Below are 12,500 nucleotides of genomic sequence, written 5' to 3'. Positions count from 1 at the left end.
AGTTCTCCATTGTATGCCGCCTAAATAATCAAACAAAAAACTTTCTCGTTCCTTTCGAAATTCAGAGGTGGTTAACAAACTATTTGGACACATCAAAAAAAAAAAAAAAAAAAAAATAATAATAAATAATAATGTGGCTCTAATTCAGGAAGGCGGATTGCTGCATGCATCTGCCGTTTACTGTAATGAGGATCCCGTTTTGTGAGTAATCAGCAAGAATTTTCCCCAAGAATTTGGGGCACGAATCCCCCCCCCCCCCAAAAAAAAAAAAAAAAAAAAAAAAGTATTAAACATCACACAGTATTGGTTACTAATAATGAACCTGGATCTATCTGATGATATCTGTTCATTGTAGCAATGTTACTCACCGAACGTCATGCTGTGACGGCCTTTCATTTGAGTAGTGATTAATGCCAAACCAAACAATCCGAACAAGCAGTGGAAATGGTCTCATAGGATTTACTAGTACTATGTGATCCAGGTAGTTATGTGTAACCCGTACAATTAGCAAAAATACAGACGAAGACGAGTAATAGCGGTTAGCTTGGGCCAGATTTACCAACAAGCCAAGTAGACCGTTGCCCTCCGCCCATCGGCATCTGAGGGCCTACTGAACCTAACTTCGTGCACATAATCTTGTTATCCAGCCCCATGGGTATCAACTACAAATGAAATGAAGCGTTTCCAGAAATGGCTCTGTTACAGTATGTGAAGTATGCACTGATCATCGGAACAAAAGTAGTAATGTGTAGATGAGAACCACAATTAGATATGGCAAACATCATGGCAGATGAGCTATATCTTAGATTCTTTTTGTATGTAATTTCATATTGTGGGTACTATCATAAACCAACACTTCTAAATGGCATACCACGCACACGCACGCTTTAAATCCAGTATCTATTCAGTATGCGGTTTTTTGGGGAAAATTAAAGGAAATCAGTAATTCCAGTTCAGAAATGATAATATATTACAGTTGACAGACAACAAATACATAAATAAAAAATAGTGAGCTAAAATAAATTCAAAACTTGTCACATATTTGTAAATTCGGTCTATTCTAATCAGGAATTAGTCAGTCAATTGAGTTATTAACTAGCACTATACCATAAAGTTTGTAAGAAAAAACTATTTGTGAACCGCTAGACAGGTTCACAGCGGCAGATTTGCATGATGTACCCAAGCTTCTACTGTCTTGGTCGTCCCATGGTTCTCCTTCCCTCATAGTTCTGGGTTGTGCAATTAGTCATATGCAGGTTTCACGATGCAGCCGTTGGTAGGGCATGTGGCCTAGTCGTCTGTGCTCCATGGTGCAACACAAGGACCTGGTGCAAGAGGTGTAATACGAGGATCCAAGGCAAAATGCAAGATAGAGTCCAGGTTTTGCTGCCAATAGCAGAACCAGGAATCATTTGGGGTATCATAACAAGTAATTTGATTTACGCAGGTACCGGCATCTCCAAATACTCTTGTCGAGTAAGTTAATGGCTCGTGAAATATACTACCAAAATATGTAGAACTGTGTGAATTGTTTTTGTTGCAAACAGGTACTAACTGACCAGGAATTTCCTGGTAAAGTAAACAGAGTTTTGATAATATAAAATATATTCTTGTATTGAGGACGGACAAAAAATAGGGAGAGAGCGCGGTTTTGAGTTCTGGTATTTTTCATGGTTATTTTCAAAATTATTAATTCTTAATATAAGAAAGTAAAATATAAAAATATGGCTCAGCACATACATTTTAAGGCGACTCTTCCCACACTAGTCTAACTTGAAGGCAATGACATATATTGATTAATCTTCAGGCGATTATGTATTGAATAAAAACAAAAAAAAGGCCCGCCCCACCTTCTGATGAATAAGACTTGCTTTTAGACCATTTTGAACGTAACTATTTTTGAAATTTATACCACGTCCAACAAAACACTTTGTTGTTTATACTCCGTCCCTGAGCATTTAATATTAGTGTGTCCTGTTCAGTGCAAAACAAGCATGACTTTGCATTAAAAGTAATACAGTTTCTATTTATATATAAACGAAAACCCGAATGCCCCCACCTTCGGCTGAAGCAAGAGAAGAAACAAACTTTCTATAGGCACATAAATTATTATGTATATGAGTACAGAATGGCGTTGCTTAAGTGTGTGTAAAGTAAGGCTGTAGGAGGGGAGGGACAAATAACCTCATTCACTAATCAGGGCTGAATGTTAATCAATACAGATGGATAGACAGATAAAGTGAGAGAGAGTGAGAGAAAGAGAAAGAGAAAGAGAAAGAGAACGAGAGAGAGAGGGAGAAAAGAATCCGTCATTTTCATCAAATAAAGATAATAATCATAACGAGAGTGGTTGTGGTGGATTTAATGATTCTTTTGAAACTCATAAAAACATGTTGATTTCCCTTTATTACACGTTTATTATTTTTTGCACGCAAGATTATATTTTATGATTACACATATATATATATATATATATATATATATATATATATGTATATAGGCCTTGTCTTTTTATTCATTTGATTAATTTATATTTTCATATGTTGAGTAATAGAATCGTCATCACTATCCTGTCTCTCTTTACGTTCCTCTTGTCTCTCATTATTTTCTACATCATCATTCTCATTTTTATTCCTCTCTATTTTTTGTGATACTTGGTACATTAAACACATACAGATGTCGATGAGTGAGTACTGTGGTGTTCGAAAAGTGGCTCACTTTATGTATCTTCTCCAGGATCAAGTGTTAGTAAGAACGACAGGGCCTTTGAATGATGGGGATTGAGGAGTCAAAGTAGGTCACAGACACTACTATGGAGTAAGTAAAGAGGAGCCGCTGCCATAAACAGAAGAGTGCACGGCGGATTGCGTGCAGGTGCGGAACTAAAAGCGTTGGTACTGTTTTCTTCTTTTTCTAAGTATCAGGACAGCTTACATCTAAGTTATTTATAATCAACATCTGCAAGCCCTGTACGTCGTATTACATAAATTCTGATCCGGTCCTGTTCATCATAATAACCATCATCATCGTCATTATAATCACAATCATAATCACCATCATCATCATCATCATCATCATCATCATCATACCACTTCCGCTTATCCTAGGGTGGCTGAAATTTCACATGCATAATAGGTCATGTGTTGATTTCCAGCCCTTATCTCACAACACGTTTTATGTTACAACGGTGAAGGTGCAGTAAAGTGTGAAAATGGAACCAATGAAGTATCGAGCAGCGATCAGGTTTTTATCTTGAATGGCCGCACACCACGAGACACTTTTGACGAAATGAAAGCTTATGGGGAGGATGTTCCCATCATATGACATTGTTAAATATTTGCATCGCCAGTTCATGTGTAGTCTTATATCTGTGGAAACAGCTCCTATCTCAGGGCGACCCCAGTATGCCAATGACGACACCATCAAGTAGAGACAGCCATTTTTTAAGTCTGCCGTATTACTGTTCATCAGTTAGCCAAAGATGTCAAGATTAGTGTTGGGTCTGTGGACAAAATCATTCATGACTATTTGTATATGCAAAAGTTGTCTGCCCGATGATTTCCCAGGCTACTCACACCTTTTCAGAAGCAGGAATGAGTCCATTTCCCAAGGCTCTTTTAGCCATGTGCCAAGACAACCACAACTCTCACATTGTCCAGATGGAAGCGCGGTCCTGTGACTATGATAATCTTCTTTATCTTCTTTTTTTCTCCTGACCTTGTTCCATCTGACTTTCACCTCTTTCCGCCCATGAAGTTATTTTTGAAGGGCAAACGTTTCCAATATGATGAAACACTGATTTCTGAAGTCACTTCACGGCTTCAAACTAATACAAGCAAGGAGTCCACAGCTGCATAAAACGATGGGAAAAGTATGCCTCTCTTAGTAGGACCTATAACGTTTCATCCCTGTATGTCCATGGGAAGTGGGTTAGGGGAAATCTTTAAGGAGTGCTCCTCATAATTCTGATCATAATTATATCACAATCATATCATCATGATCATCATCATTAATCACCATACTTCTACTACTAATGATAATAATGCATGAATGCAAAGATAAGAAAAAAAAAAAAAAGGCTGAAGTAGCCGATAAGAAACGATACATTTTGACACGTAATTATTTCTTACAGGTTAGACAGATAGCATTTAGATTTTACTTTTATGAAGTATATATATTTTTATTAATCTATTTTATATTTTGTTTATTCATAATGTAGGGAAAGACTAAATTCTTGGGGTTATCCATACCAAATAATGAGCGTACTTGGAACTACAGTCCTAAATATATTGTTATGGTTTTGTATTATTACCCTGGCATTTCTCTCTACGGGGTATGAGCACTAAGCTGACTTAAATTGGTATGCAACTTGATAGGATGTGGAATGGGAAACTTTAAATCTAATTTCTTGTGATTTTATTCATTTAACAAACACTCAGACATTTCTATAAGTTATAGAACCTTTGAAAACACGATTTTGCCACTTTTAAGGTATTTGTCTGCATGGCTTGTAATATTTCCCATTCACATCAAATAGTTTCAATGTCTCATCATGTCATTCCGAGAATGCTGCCATCTAGTTTGTAGAGAGTTACCTTACACAGTATTTATCTTCACGTTGTTCACCATGAGCTACTTTGAACAAACCTACTTCCATAATAGATAAAGTACCAGTTAATACGTACATCTCAACTCAAAGGTGAAATAGACCGCCAACTTCAATTGCATCTTCAAACACTTTATTTTGAGAGTGTAGCGTTATTTGCTTAGATCATTTTTGTTGTAGTAATAGATCATAATCACTAAATTATTATTATTGTTTTTTGTTAATCAATTTAAATTTTACCTAGTATCTATTTTTCCCCCTTACAACAAAAAACTTTTTTTTTTTGTTTGTTTGTTTTACCCAAAACGTATTTTAAAATATTTGCAAAACCAAACATTTGGCCGATCGGTTGAGTCATCCACTTATCCGATGCATCCACAGTGCTAAAGACAATCCAAGTTTGACCGTCTTTCCTTAATGAAATCTGTATTATAAATTTTCCTCTTAACGTGCAATCCCCAGAACTGACTTGCTGGGAATACAATTCCTTTAATTAAAATAAAAAGATTGTATTCTCGGGAGTCTTCATATTCCACATGGTTTATATCATAGTGTTCAGAGTATTAGTTCCAAATGGATATTTCTCATATGATATAAAATTATTCGTAAACACGGTGAATAAAACGTTATGTCTCTTATTCACTGGAACTCTTCAGGTATTATCACCAAGATACTTTAATGGACAAAATTATTCTATGGTGTGCAACAAGTTTTATATATTGTTCGATTAGTTGCAGGTCATGCCATATACCTTTTTTTTCTGGCATTTTCCTTCTACAACCGTCTAGCATGTTATTTCTTTTGTTTGCATGTGGACCCTGAAATGAGTTACAGATTTCAATGGGTTAAACCTGTGGTCTGACAATAGTCTGATCTGATCCATGATTGAGAGCACTTATATTTTCCGGTATCCATCAGCGTTTCCTCTACTAAGTCCATTTTGGTAGAAGGGTGACCATACAGTTGTGTGTGTGTGTTTTTTTTGTTTTTTTATGTACATCAAACAACAGCAGAAAAGTGGTTCGCGTTCGGTCGGTTCCGCTGACAGCACAGCTACATGATAAATGTAAAATCAAAATTAACTAGGTGATATAGCCTTGAGCCGTCCTACCTTGCAGAACATTAGATATATGCACCAACGTGATACAGTGGGCAATCATGAGGTGGTAGCCGAAGTCATGTAAATTGGTTAATTGTCTCCCTCTAATTACTAAGAACCTCAGTTGTTTACACAGCATAGAATGATCAATAACCTTTTTTTCTTATCGCCACATATCATCCTCTCTGTCCGCACTTCACTCTTCATTCCTCAATGGCTTCTTAGCATTAAGGTAAACTTCAATCATCAGTATCCCTGCTGACAACAAGATACTGACACTCAGGAGGAGGAAAGGCGTCAGGACGGTCTTTAACTCTATAGCTGACGTTTCTCGGTTCCCGCAGTCGTTGTCAGCTTTCAACTCCTGCAACCACTTCCTTATAAGTCCAACTGAGAGTATGTCCATGACGCTTTTGGGGAGAGAAAGTTGAGGGAAAGGGATTAGATAACAGTAGACTTAAAGTAGAGTTTAGGGTTTCCAGGTTACGGAAGCATATACGAACAAAAAATCTAAAAAGGGATGGTATTATTAAATCAAAATGGTGATTTCTTGGGTTAGCAAATTACGTAATTAAACCAATATACAATATATTAAAAGTTAAACGAGTATGTACTTAAAGCTATATTTAAGATTTTAAGTGTTAGCCAATTATATTTTAAAAATAACAATAATCGTATATTAAAACATTATAAGAAAGTATGTATAAGCATGACAAACAGATTTTTTCAAAAAATTTACACGTGAGATAAGCAACCAACAATATGGAAAAATATTAGGTAATGTAGGCCTACAAAAAAAATGTATCTGACGTTAAAAACGAGGTAAAGATGTTTTTAGATTTACTGGATTAGTAAGAAAAAAATTACAAGGCCAAAGACAAGACAAAACAGCAACAAAAGAAATCGAATTTAATACATATCTCTTACAAATGGAAAAATAAATTATTTCTTAATGAATTTCGGGTAACTTAGGCCCTGATACTAATTCATCATCAGTTATAACTCTATACAAAAATACCTGAACAAATTATATGCCTACGAAGAGTGTGTAATTCGGGTAATTCGACTCAATATTCATAACAAATATAAATAAATGAATCGATAACGCAAAGATAGGTTAAATAATTGTAATTTTAAAATAAATTCGATTAAAAGCAGGAGCGATAGAAAGAGAAAAAAAAGGAAACAGACAAAATATGCAGCAGCGTGGAGTCCCTACTTCAGGAATTATCATGAATAATCAATAACAAATGATAATGAATAACTATGCGTTTCTCAGCCAAAGAAAACTATATTTGATAAAAGAAAATTATAAGAGAGATAACCTTACTCATTAATGGAAAGGAAAGAAAAAAAATGAAAAACATCTCTAGTCAAAGGAATATTCGATATAAATAAATGTGTAAACAGAGCAACTACTAGACAGAAAGTACACATACACAAGAGTAGTAAAAATACAAGATGATATATAAATAAGTGACAAAACATATAATCTGATAATATAAGTTCATCTCACACTCGTCACGGGATCAGTTTGGACCCTTCCATCACCGCAAAAGAAAGAAAAACAAATAATCCATATATTCTTTCGCAAATAAATAAACAAATAATAAAATAATAAAATTAATAAATTCAAATTATAATAAATAATAGATAAATAAATAAACAATCGTAACAGTTACGAATACAACTTACATGGCATTCATCACCGGGACCAAAGGAGACCCTTTTGTCAGCGCGAAGGACGTGTAATCCGGGAAGTAGGACGCGGGCAACAAGAACGCCCCACACTCATTTGCGTAGTTCAAGTTGTAAAAGAATTCCCACTCCATGAAGGCGTAGTTACCCTCCAGCACTCGCTCCATTCCTTCTTCAGGAGATAAAACATAGTCTTCGTCCTTCATTCGTTTTGATATTGCTTGGTATAAAGGGTTTGGCGAGTTCTGTGAAAGGTATGGGAGGGTTTGTTAAAGATGTACCTTGAAAGGGGCTGGAAGTTACACATCACGATTGGTTACTGGTTACTGTGGGTGTCAGGGTTCGTTTTAAGGAATCAGAGCGGTCAGATCAACGGAAACACACCAGAGGAAAACATACATAAGGTTTAATGCTAAAGGGCACTAATTAACCTACAAACACAGGATATGTACAAACAGACAGGAGAAGGATCCAGCGGAGCAGGCGAGGTCACATGGCGGAAGGAAGCACACACGCCAAAGTCACGGGACAACTACTGAATTTCTGGCGGGACACATAAAAGGAGCACCTGTCAGAAATTCAGTAGTTGTCCCGTGACTTTGGCGTGTGTGCTTCCTTCCGCCATGTGACCTCGCCTGCTCCGCTGGATCCTTCTCCTGTCTGTTTGTACATATCCTGTGTTTGTAGTGTAATTAGTGCCCTTTAGCATTAAACCTTATGTATGTTTTCCTCTGGTGTGTTTCCGTTGACCTGACCGCTCTGATTCCTTAAAACGAACCCTGACAGTGGGCAAGTAACGGAGAGTGGCGAATTGATTTGTGTACTAATGTAACATGTCTGCCTGTGTATTGATGAAACATGTCTATCGCAGACGGTCCATTTGGTCAGTGAAGGAAGCCTAGACCAAGCGTGTTAAATTTTCATTGCGGCTACCATTATGAGGAACAATAACTGTGCATAACTGGCTGTCTGACATTACCTGTACATAAACTTTATTTTGTTTATGAAAGTCTAAATGGTGACACGAATGTTAACTAAAATATATATGTATATGCATATGGGTTGCTACAGTTTATTGCACAATTTTACACTAGTTTTTATACATACGATATCTACTTTATCGTAAGAGTTTATATATGAAGAGAAAAAATTACCATTGGACCATTTTCAGTCTCTCATATATATATATATATATATATATATATATATATATATTACTTCAGAAAATCCCATAGCAAGTGATTAAGAAATATATATTTTATCTTGCTTACAAAAAATCATGGCCTTAGAAAGAAAAAAAGAATTCCTTCAAAGATTATAAAAAAAACTATTGGGCTTTTAATCATTAGTGGATGATAATCATTATACCAGCGATGACAGAAATCATAATAATGAAATGACTGTAACATATTTTATGATCCATGTTAAAATCGCCATCAGTATCACTATTACTGGTAATATGAGAAAGTGATGGATGATAAAAAAAAATACAGAGAGATTTATATATGTATCTGTGTGTGTGTGTGTGTGTGTGTGTGTGTGTGTGTGTGTGTGTGTGTGTGTGTGTGTGGATAGACAGATAGATAGATATAGATAAATAGGTCGATAGCTAAAGAATGAAAGTAAAAACGAAAACGAAACGAGAGAATCAACCATTAGTAAATAAAGAAAAATACGAACAAGCCGATCCGTAAGCGAAGAACCCTTCAAAAAACCGAAGGTAAGAGATGGATGATTGTACACGTCCTGCAGGTCATTTAAGGGAGGCATCGGTGGCCCGACCGTTAACGCTGAGACCAAGTTACTCGTGTAGAATCCAAGGGCGACGACCTGTAGCAGGAGACCTGTGAGTAATACTGTTCTCTCTGCTGTAGTTCTCATTCTCTGGGTTGTGCCTGTTCAGGAAAGTATTTCTTGTATAAATATATTTCTTTATCTTATAATCATTATTACAGCACCGTTAATACCATAATTATCCTTTTAATATTGATGTTGTTGTTCTTGTTCTTGTTAGTTTTTTTCAATTTCTTTTTAAATCCAAGATGATTTAATCTCCTGATTTTTTTCTTCATTGCCAATTTCATCCTAGTCGAATAAATGCAACAATAATACTGATACTAAAGCCACATGCTAACAACTTGCTAGGACAAGGGACTTATTTTGCTTACATATTTATTTCGAGATTATTCGTATTATCCTTTCTACATGTCAATAACAATGTTTCATTTTTTTTTTTTTTTTTTTTTTTTTTTAAGATATTACCTTGTCCGAAAATAATCCCTGTTACTATAAAGACAGAATCAGGAAGGGAAATATGAACTTCAGAAGACCAGCGAGAGACACAGTGTAAGCACAGAACTATAGATGCCGAAACGAGAATTATGATCCCCCAAACATCGGATTCGAACTGCTTTGTGTATACAGTCCACATGTAGTCCTCGTTAGCCGGCCGTTTCACAACGATTCTGAAACTATATAAAAGCCGAGATTACCGGTACGTTTACGTTTAGATTGGAGCGGGTTGGACATTTTTAATTTAGTCCGATACATAAATACGATCGCCACGGTACAGTCCAGAAACTAAGGAAAACTGAACTCTTTCTTTCAAGTAGGTAACTGTTATATACTTTACTTTCATAACGATTCAAAGAATAGGCTAAAATACGCCCCTGTTCGAGACAGCCACACAATCTTGCACTTCAGTTGAAAGTACTAAGACGTATCCGAATACAAAATTTTGAAAATAACTATCATACAAATACCAATGATGATAACATCTATTGACAAAATAATGATAGCAACAATAACAATAACACAAGAACAGTAGTAATAACAATAACAAAAATAACATTGATAACAGCAACAATACAATAGTAGTAGTAGTAGCAATAATATTAAAAATAATAATAATGATAACAGCAACAACAATAATAATAATAACAGTAAAAAACAACAACAATAATAATAATAACAGTAACAACAACAACAATAAAATAATAACAGTAACAACAATAATATTAATAATGTCCATCAATGTATATATAACGTACCCAGACGCAGCCAAACCAAAAAGGAAGTCGCTAACTGTACTGCGCAGTTGTGTGATGGACAACGGGGCAATGGCTATGTCAGCTGTTCCTTCATGTATTTCCTTAATCATTCCTGTCCATTTTCCGTCCACCACAGAACCCCAAGCACCGTCCTTCACGTTATGGCAAGTGTATCTGAGGAGGTAACTTGTGGAAATGGTTTGTTTATATTACTGATGGCACTTTACAAAAGGGCATGGGGTAGGAAGACTTGTCAGGCGTATTAACACAATAACGATGGATCTGTAAATCTAGGTGTGTTGTCTATGGGCTGTGCATAATTGTGTTGGCAGACCCGATTGTGTTGTAGATGAATGCATGAATTTTTAACCATCGGTTTGCAAAGGGAGGTGAAAGAAAAGTATTCGGCTATTGGACACACACACACACACACACACACACACAGAGTATTGAGCTGATGGACTACTAACGATAGAAATAAAACTAGTTCATTTAAAATCATTTCGCGAGAATAAGATATTACTGTAGATACAGTATGTAAGGATGCTTCACACTTACATTGCAATACAGATATTGATGTATTTATACATTCATTCAAAATCAATGCACTCAAAACATACGTAAAATTGGCGATCTGCTGAAGAGTAGAGAAGATTTTGCCGTACAAACCATCGATGTAAATTTTTCCGTCTGGCTGTTCCTTCGGTATCGTTAGCGGTTCGTACTTGCAATGTAAAATGAAACGTTAGTAGTTAGCTATTCAGTTAGTGAGTAAGTAGATGTAGGAAAGAAAAAAAATAAGTGCTTAGAATTTATGTCACTTCGTTTTGATAGTTATAATATATGCATCTTAGACATTTGTTTTAATCTTTTCTAGGATCACACACTACTGCTGGGATATTTAATCACTTATGGTTAGAATAAAAATAGGGTAAATATAGGTCAATGAACCATATATAATTAGATACAAATAGATAAACTGTATTAGATAAGGGGATAAATAAATGAGTAGATAGATGTATAGATATAAGTAGACAAGCAGACAGATATAGTGCGTAGGCATAGATCGATAGTGTGACAAATATGAGAGTAAACATAGATAACATATGGATAATTAAAAGATACATACGGATAAACAAATAGAAAGAGGCATAATTAGGTAGAAATCATTGGCTATACAATACATTTACATCCAGTTGGGCAAACTTGGATAAAGGAGAGAAAATTCAGATCTAGGTTCATTTAGCGCAAAAAGAAAAACAGAGATAGTGCCATTGACAAATGAGGCCGACAGATCTAATGAAATTTAATGAAACAGACAAAAGAACCTCCTATGATAATCTTAGAAGTATATGAAGTATTTCTAAGCAGCAATAACACCATTGCAACGTTTTAAAGCCAGCCTAGACAAGCCAGTCCCAGAGAGGTGTAAATGTAATGTAAACAAAACCTGAACCTTGGCTGCCGGATTTAACTCAGGGTCCAGGGCAGAGTCTGGCTAATGGAACCAAGGATGGACTTTCTCCTCACTCACCTTGACCGTCGTGCAAGTGAGATGGAGTCCCGTCAAATCCTTTCGCCTCACTATAGGGTCGTCCACAGGAGCTTCTAAGACACCGAAAGCCATCGCCTTAACTTCAACTCGGACGACTTTAGGAATAAGACCTAGTTCTTTGTGAGATGAGTCTGTGCCTGATGACTCATCTCCAGGACTCGCGTGAGATGAGTATGTTCCTGGTGACTCATCTGAAGGACTCGTGACTCTTTCTTCGGCGATTTTTGATATATCGTGAGGCTCGCTTTCCCCAGCTGACTCATCTACAAGACCCGTTAATCCCCCTACGTCGGTGAGTCGCGAGTCGTCGTGAGTCGCATTTCTGTTGCAAGAGGAACAGGTCCAACGTCCAACAAGCGTGATGCGTTGTTCGAGTTTTTCGTTGATTTGATAAGCTTCCCACAATGTAGCGGTTTGGCTCTCGATATTGAGGACTGCGAGAGTAATCTGTCGGCGGAGTTTTTTTGATTACTGGATATAAAGATAAGTAGA

At 36.2% G+C, this 12,500-nt stretch overlaps 1 protein-coding gene across 1 annotated transcript in view; it reads right to left on the bottom strand.

Annotated features, from left to right (window-relative positions):
• Positions 1 to 5,901: 5,901 nt before the first annotated feature.
• The window catches only part of LOC125038592 (probable glutamate receptor), a 7,567-nt gene continuing 968 nt past the window's right edge, over positions 5,902 to 12,500 (bottom strand). The window contains exons 2-9 of the mRNA XM_047632128.1: positions 11,988 to 12,455; positions 11,644 to 11,658; positions 11,074 to 11,177; positions 10,454 to 10,627; positions 9,666 to 9,874; positions 9,084 to 9,298; positions 7,401 to 7,648; positions 5,902 to 6,115 (exon numbers count right to left, since the gene is read on the bottom strand). Of these exons, the coding sequence (XP_047488084.1) occupies positions 5,902 to 6,115; positions 7,401 to 7,648; positions 9,084 to 9,298; positions 9,666 to 9,874; positions 10,454 to 10,627; positions 11,074 to 11,177; positions 11,644 to 11,658; positions 11,988 to 12,455 (1,647 nt within the window). The remainder of the gene's footprint in view (positions 6,116 to 7,400; positions 7,649 to 9,083; positions 9,299 to 9,665; positions 9,875 to 10,453; positions 10,628 to 11,073; positions 11,178 to 11,643; positions 11,659 to 11,987; positions 12,456 to 12,500) is intronic.

This window comes from Penaeus chinensis, chromosome 25, assembly GCF_019202785.1.
Source record: "Penaeus chinensis breed Huanghai No. 1 chromosome 25, ASM1920278v2, whole genome shotgun sequence".
Lineage (NCBI taxonomy): Eukaryota > Metazoa > Arthropoda > Malacostraca > Decapoda > Penaeidae > Penaeus > Penaeus chinensis.
The sequence above is the reverse complement of the archived record's forward strand: the minus strand, read 5'-3'. Positions and strand labels throughout refer to the sequence as shown.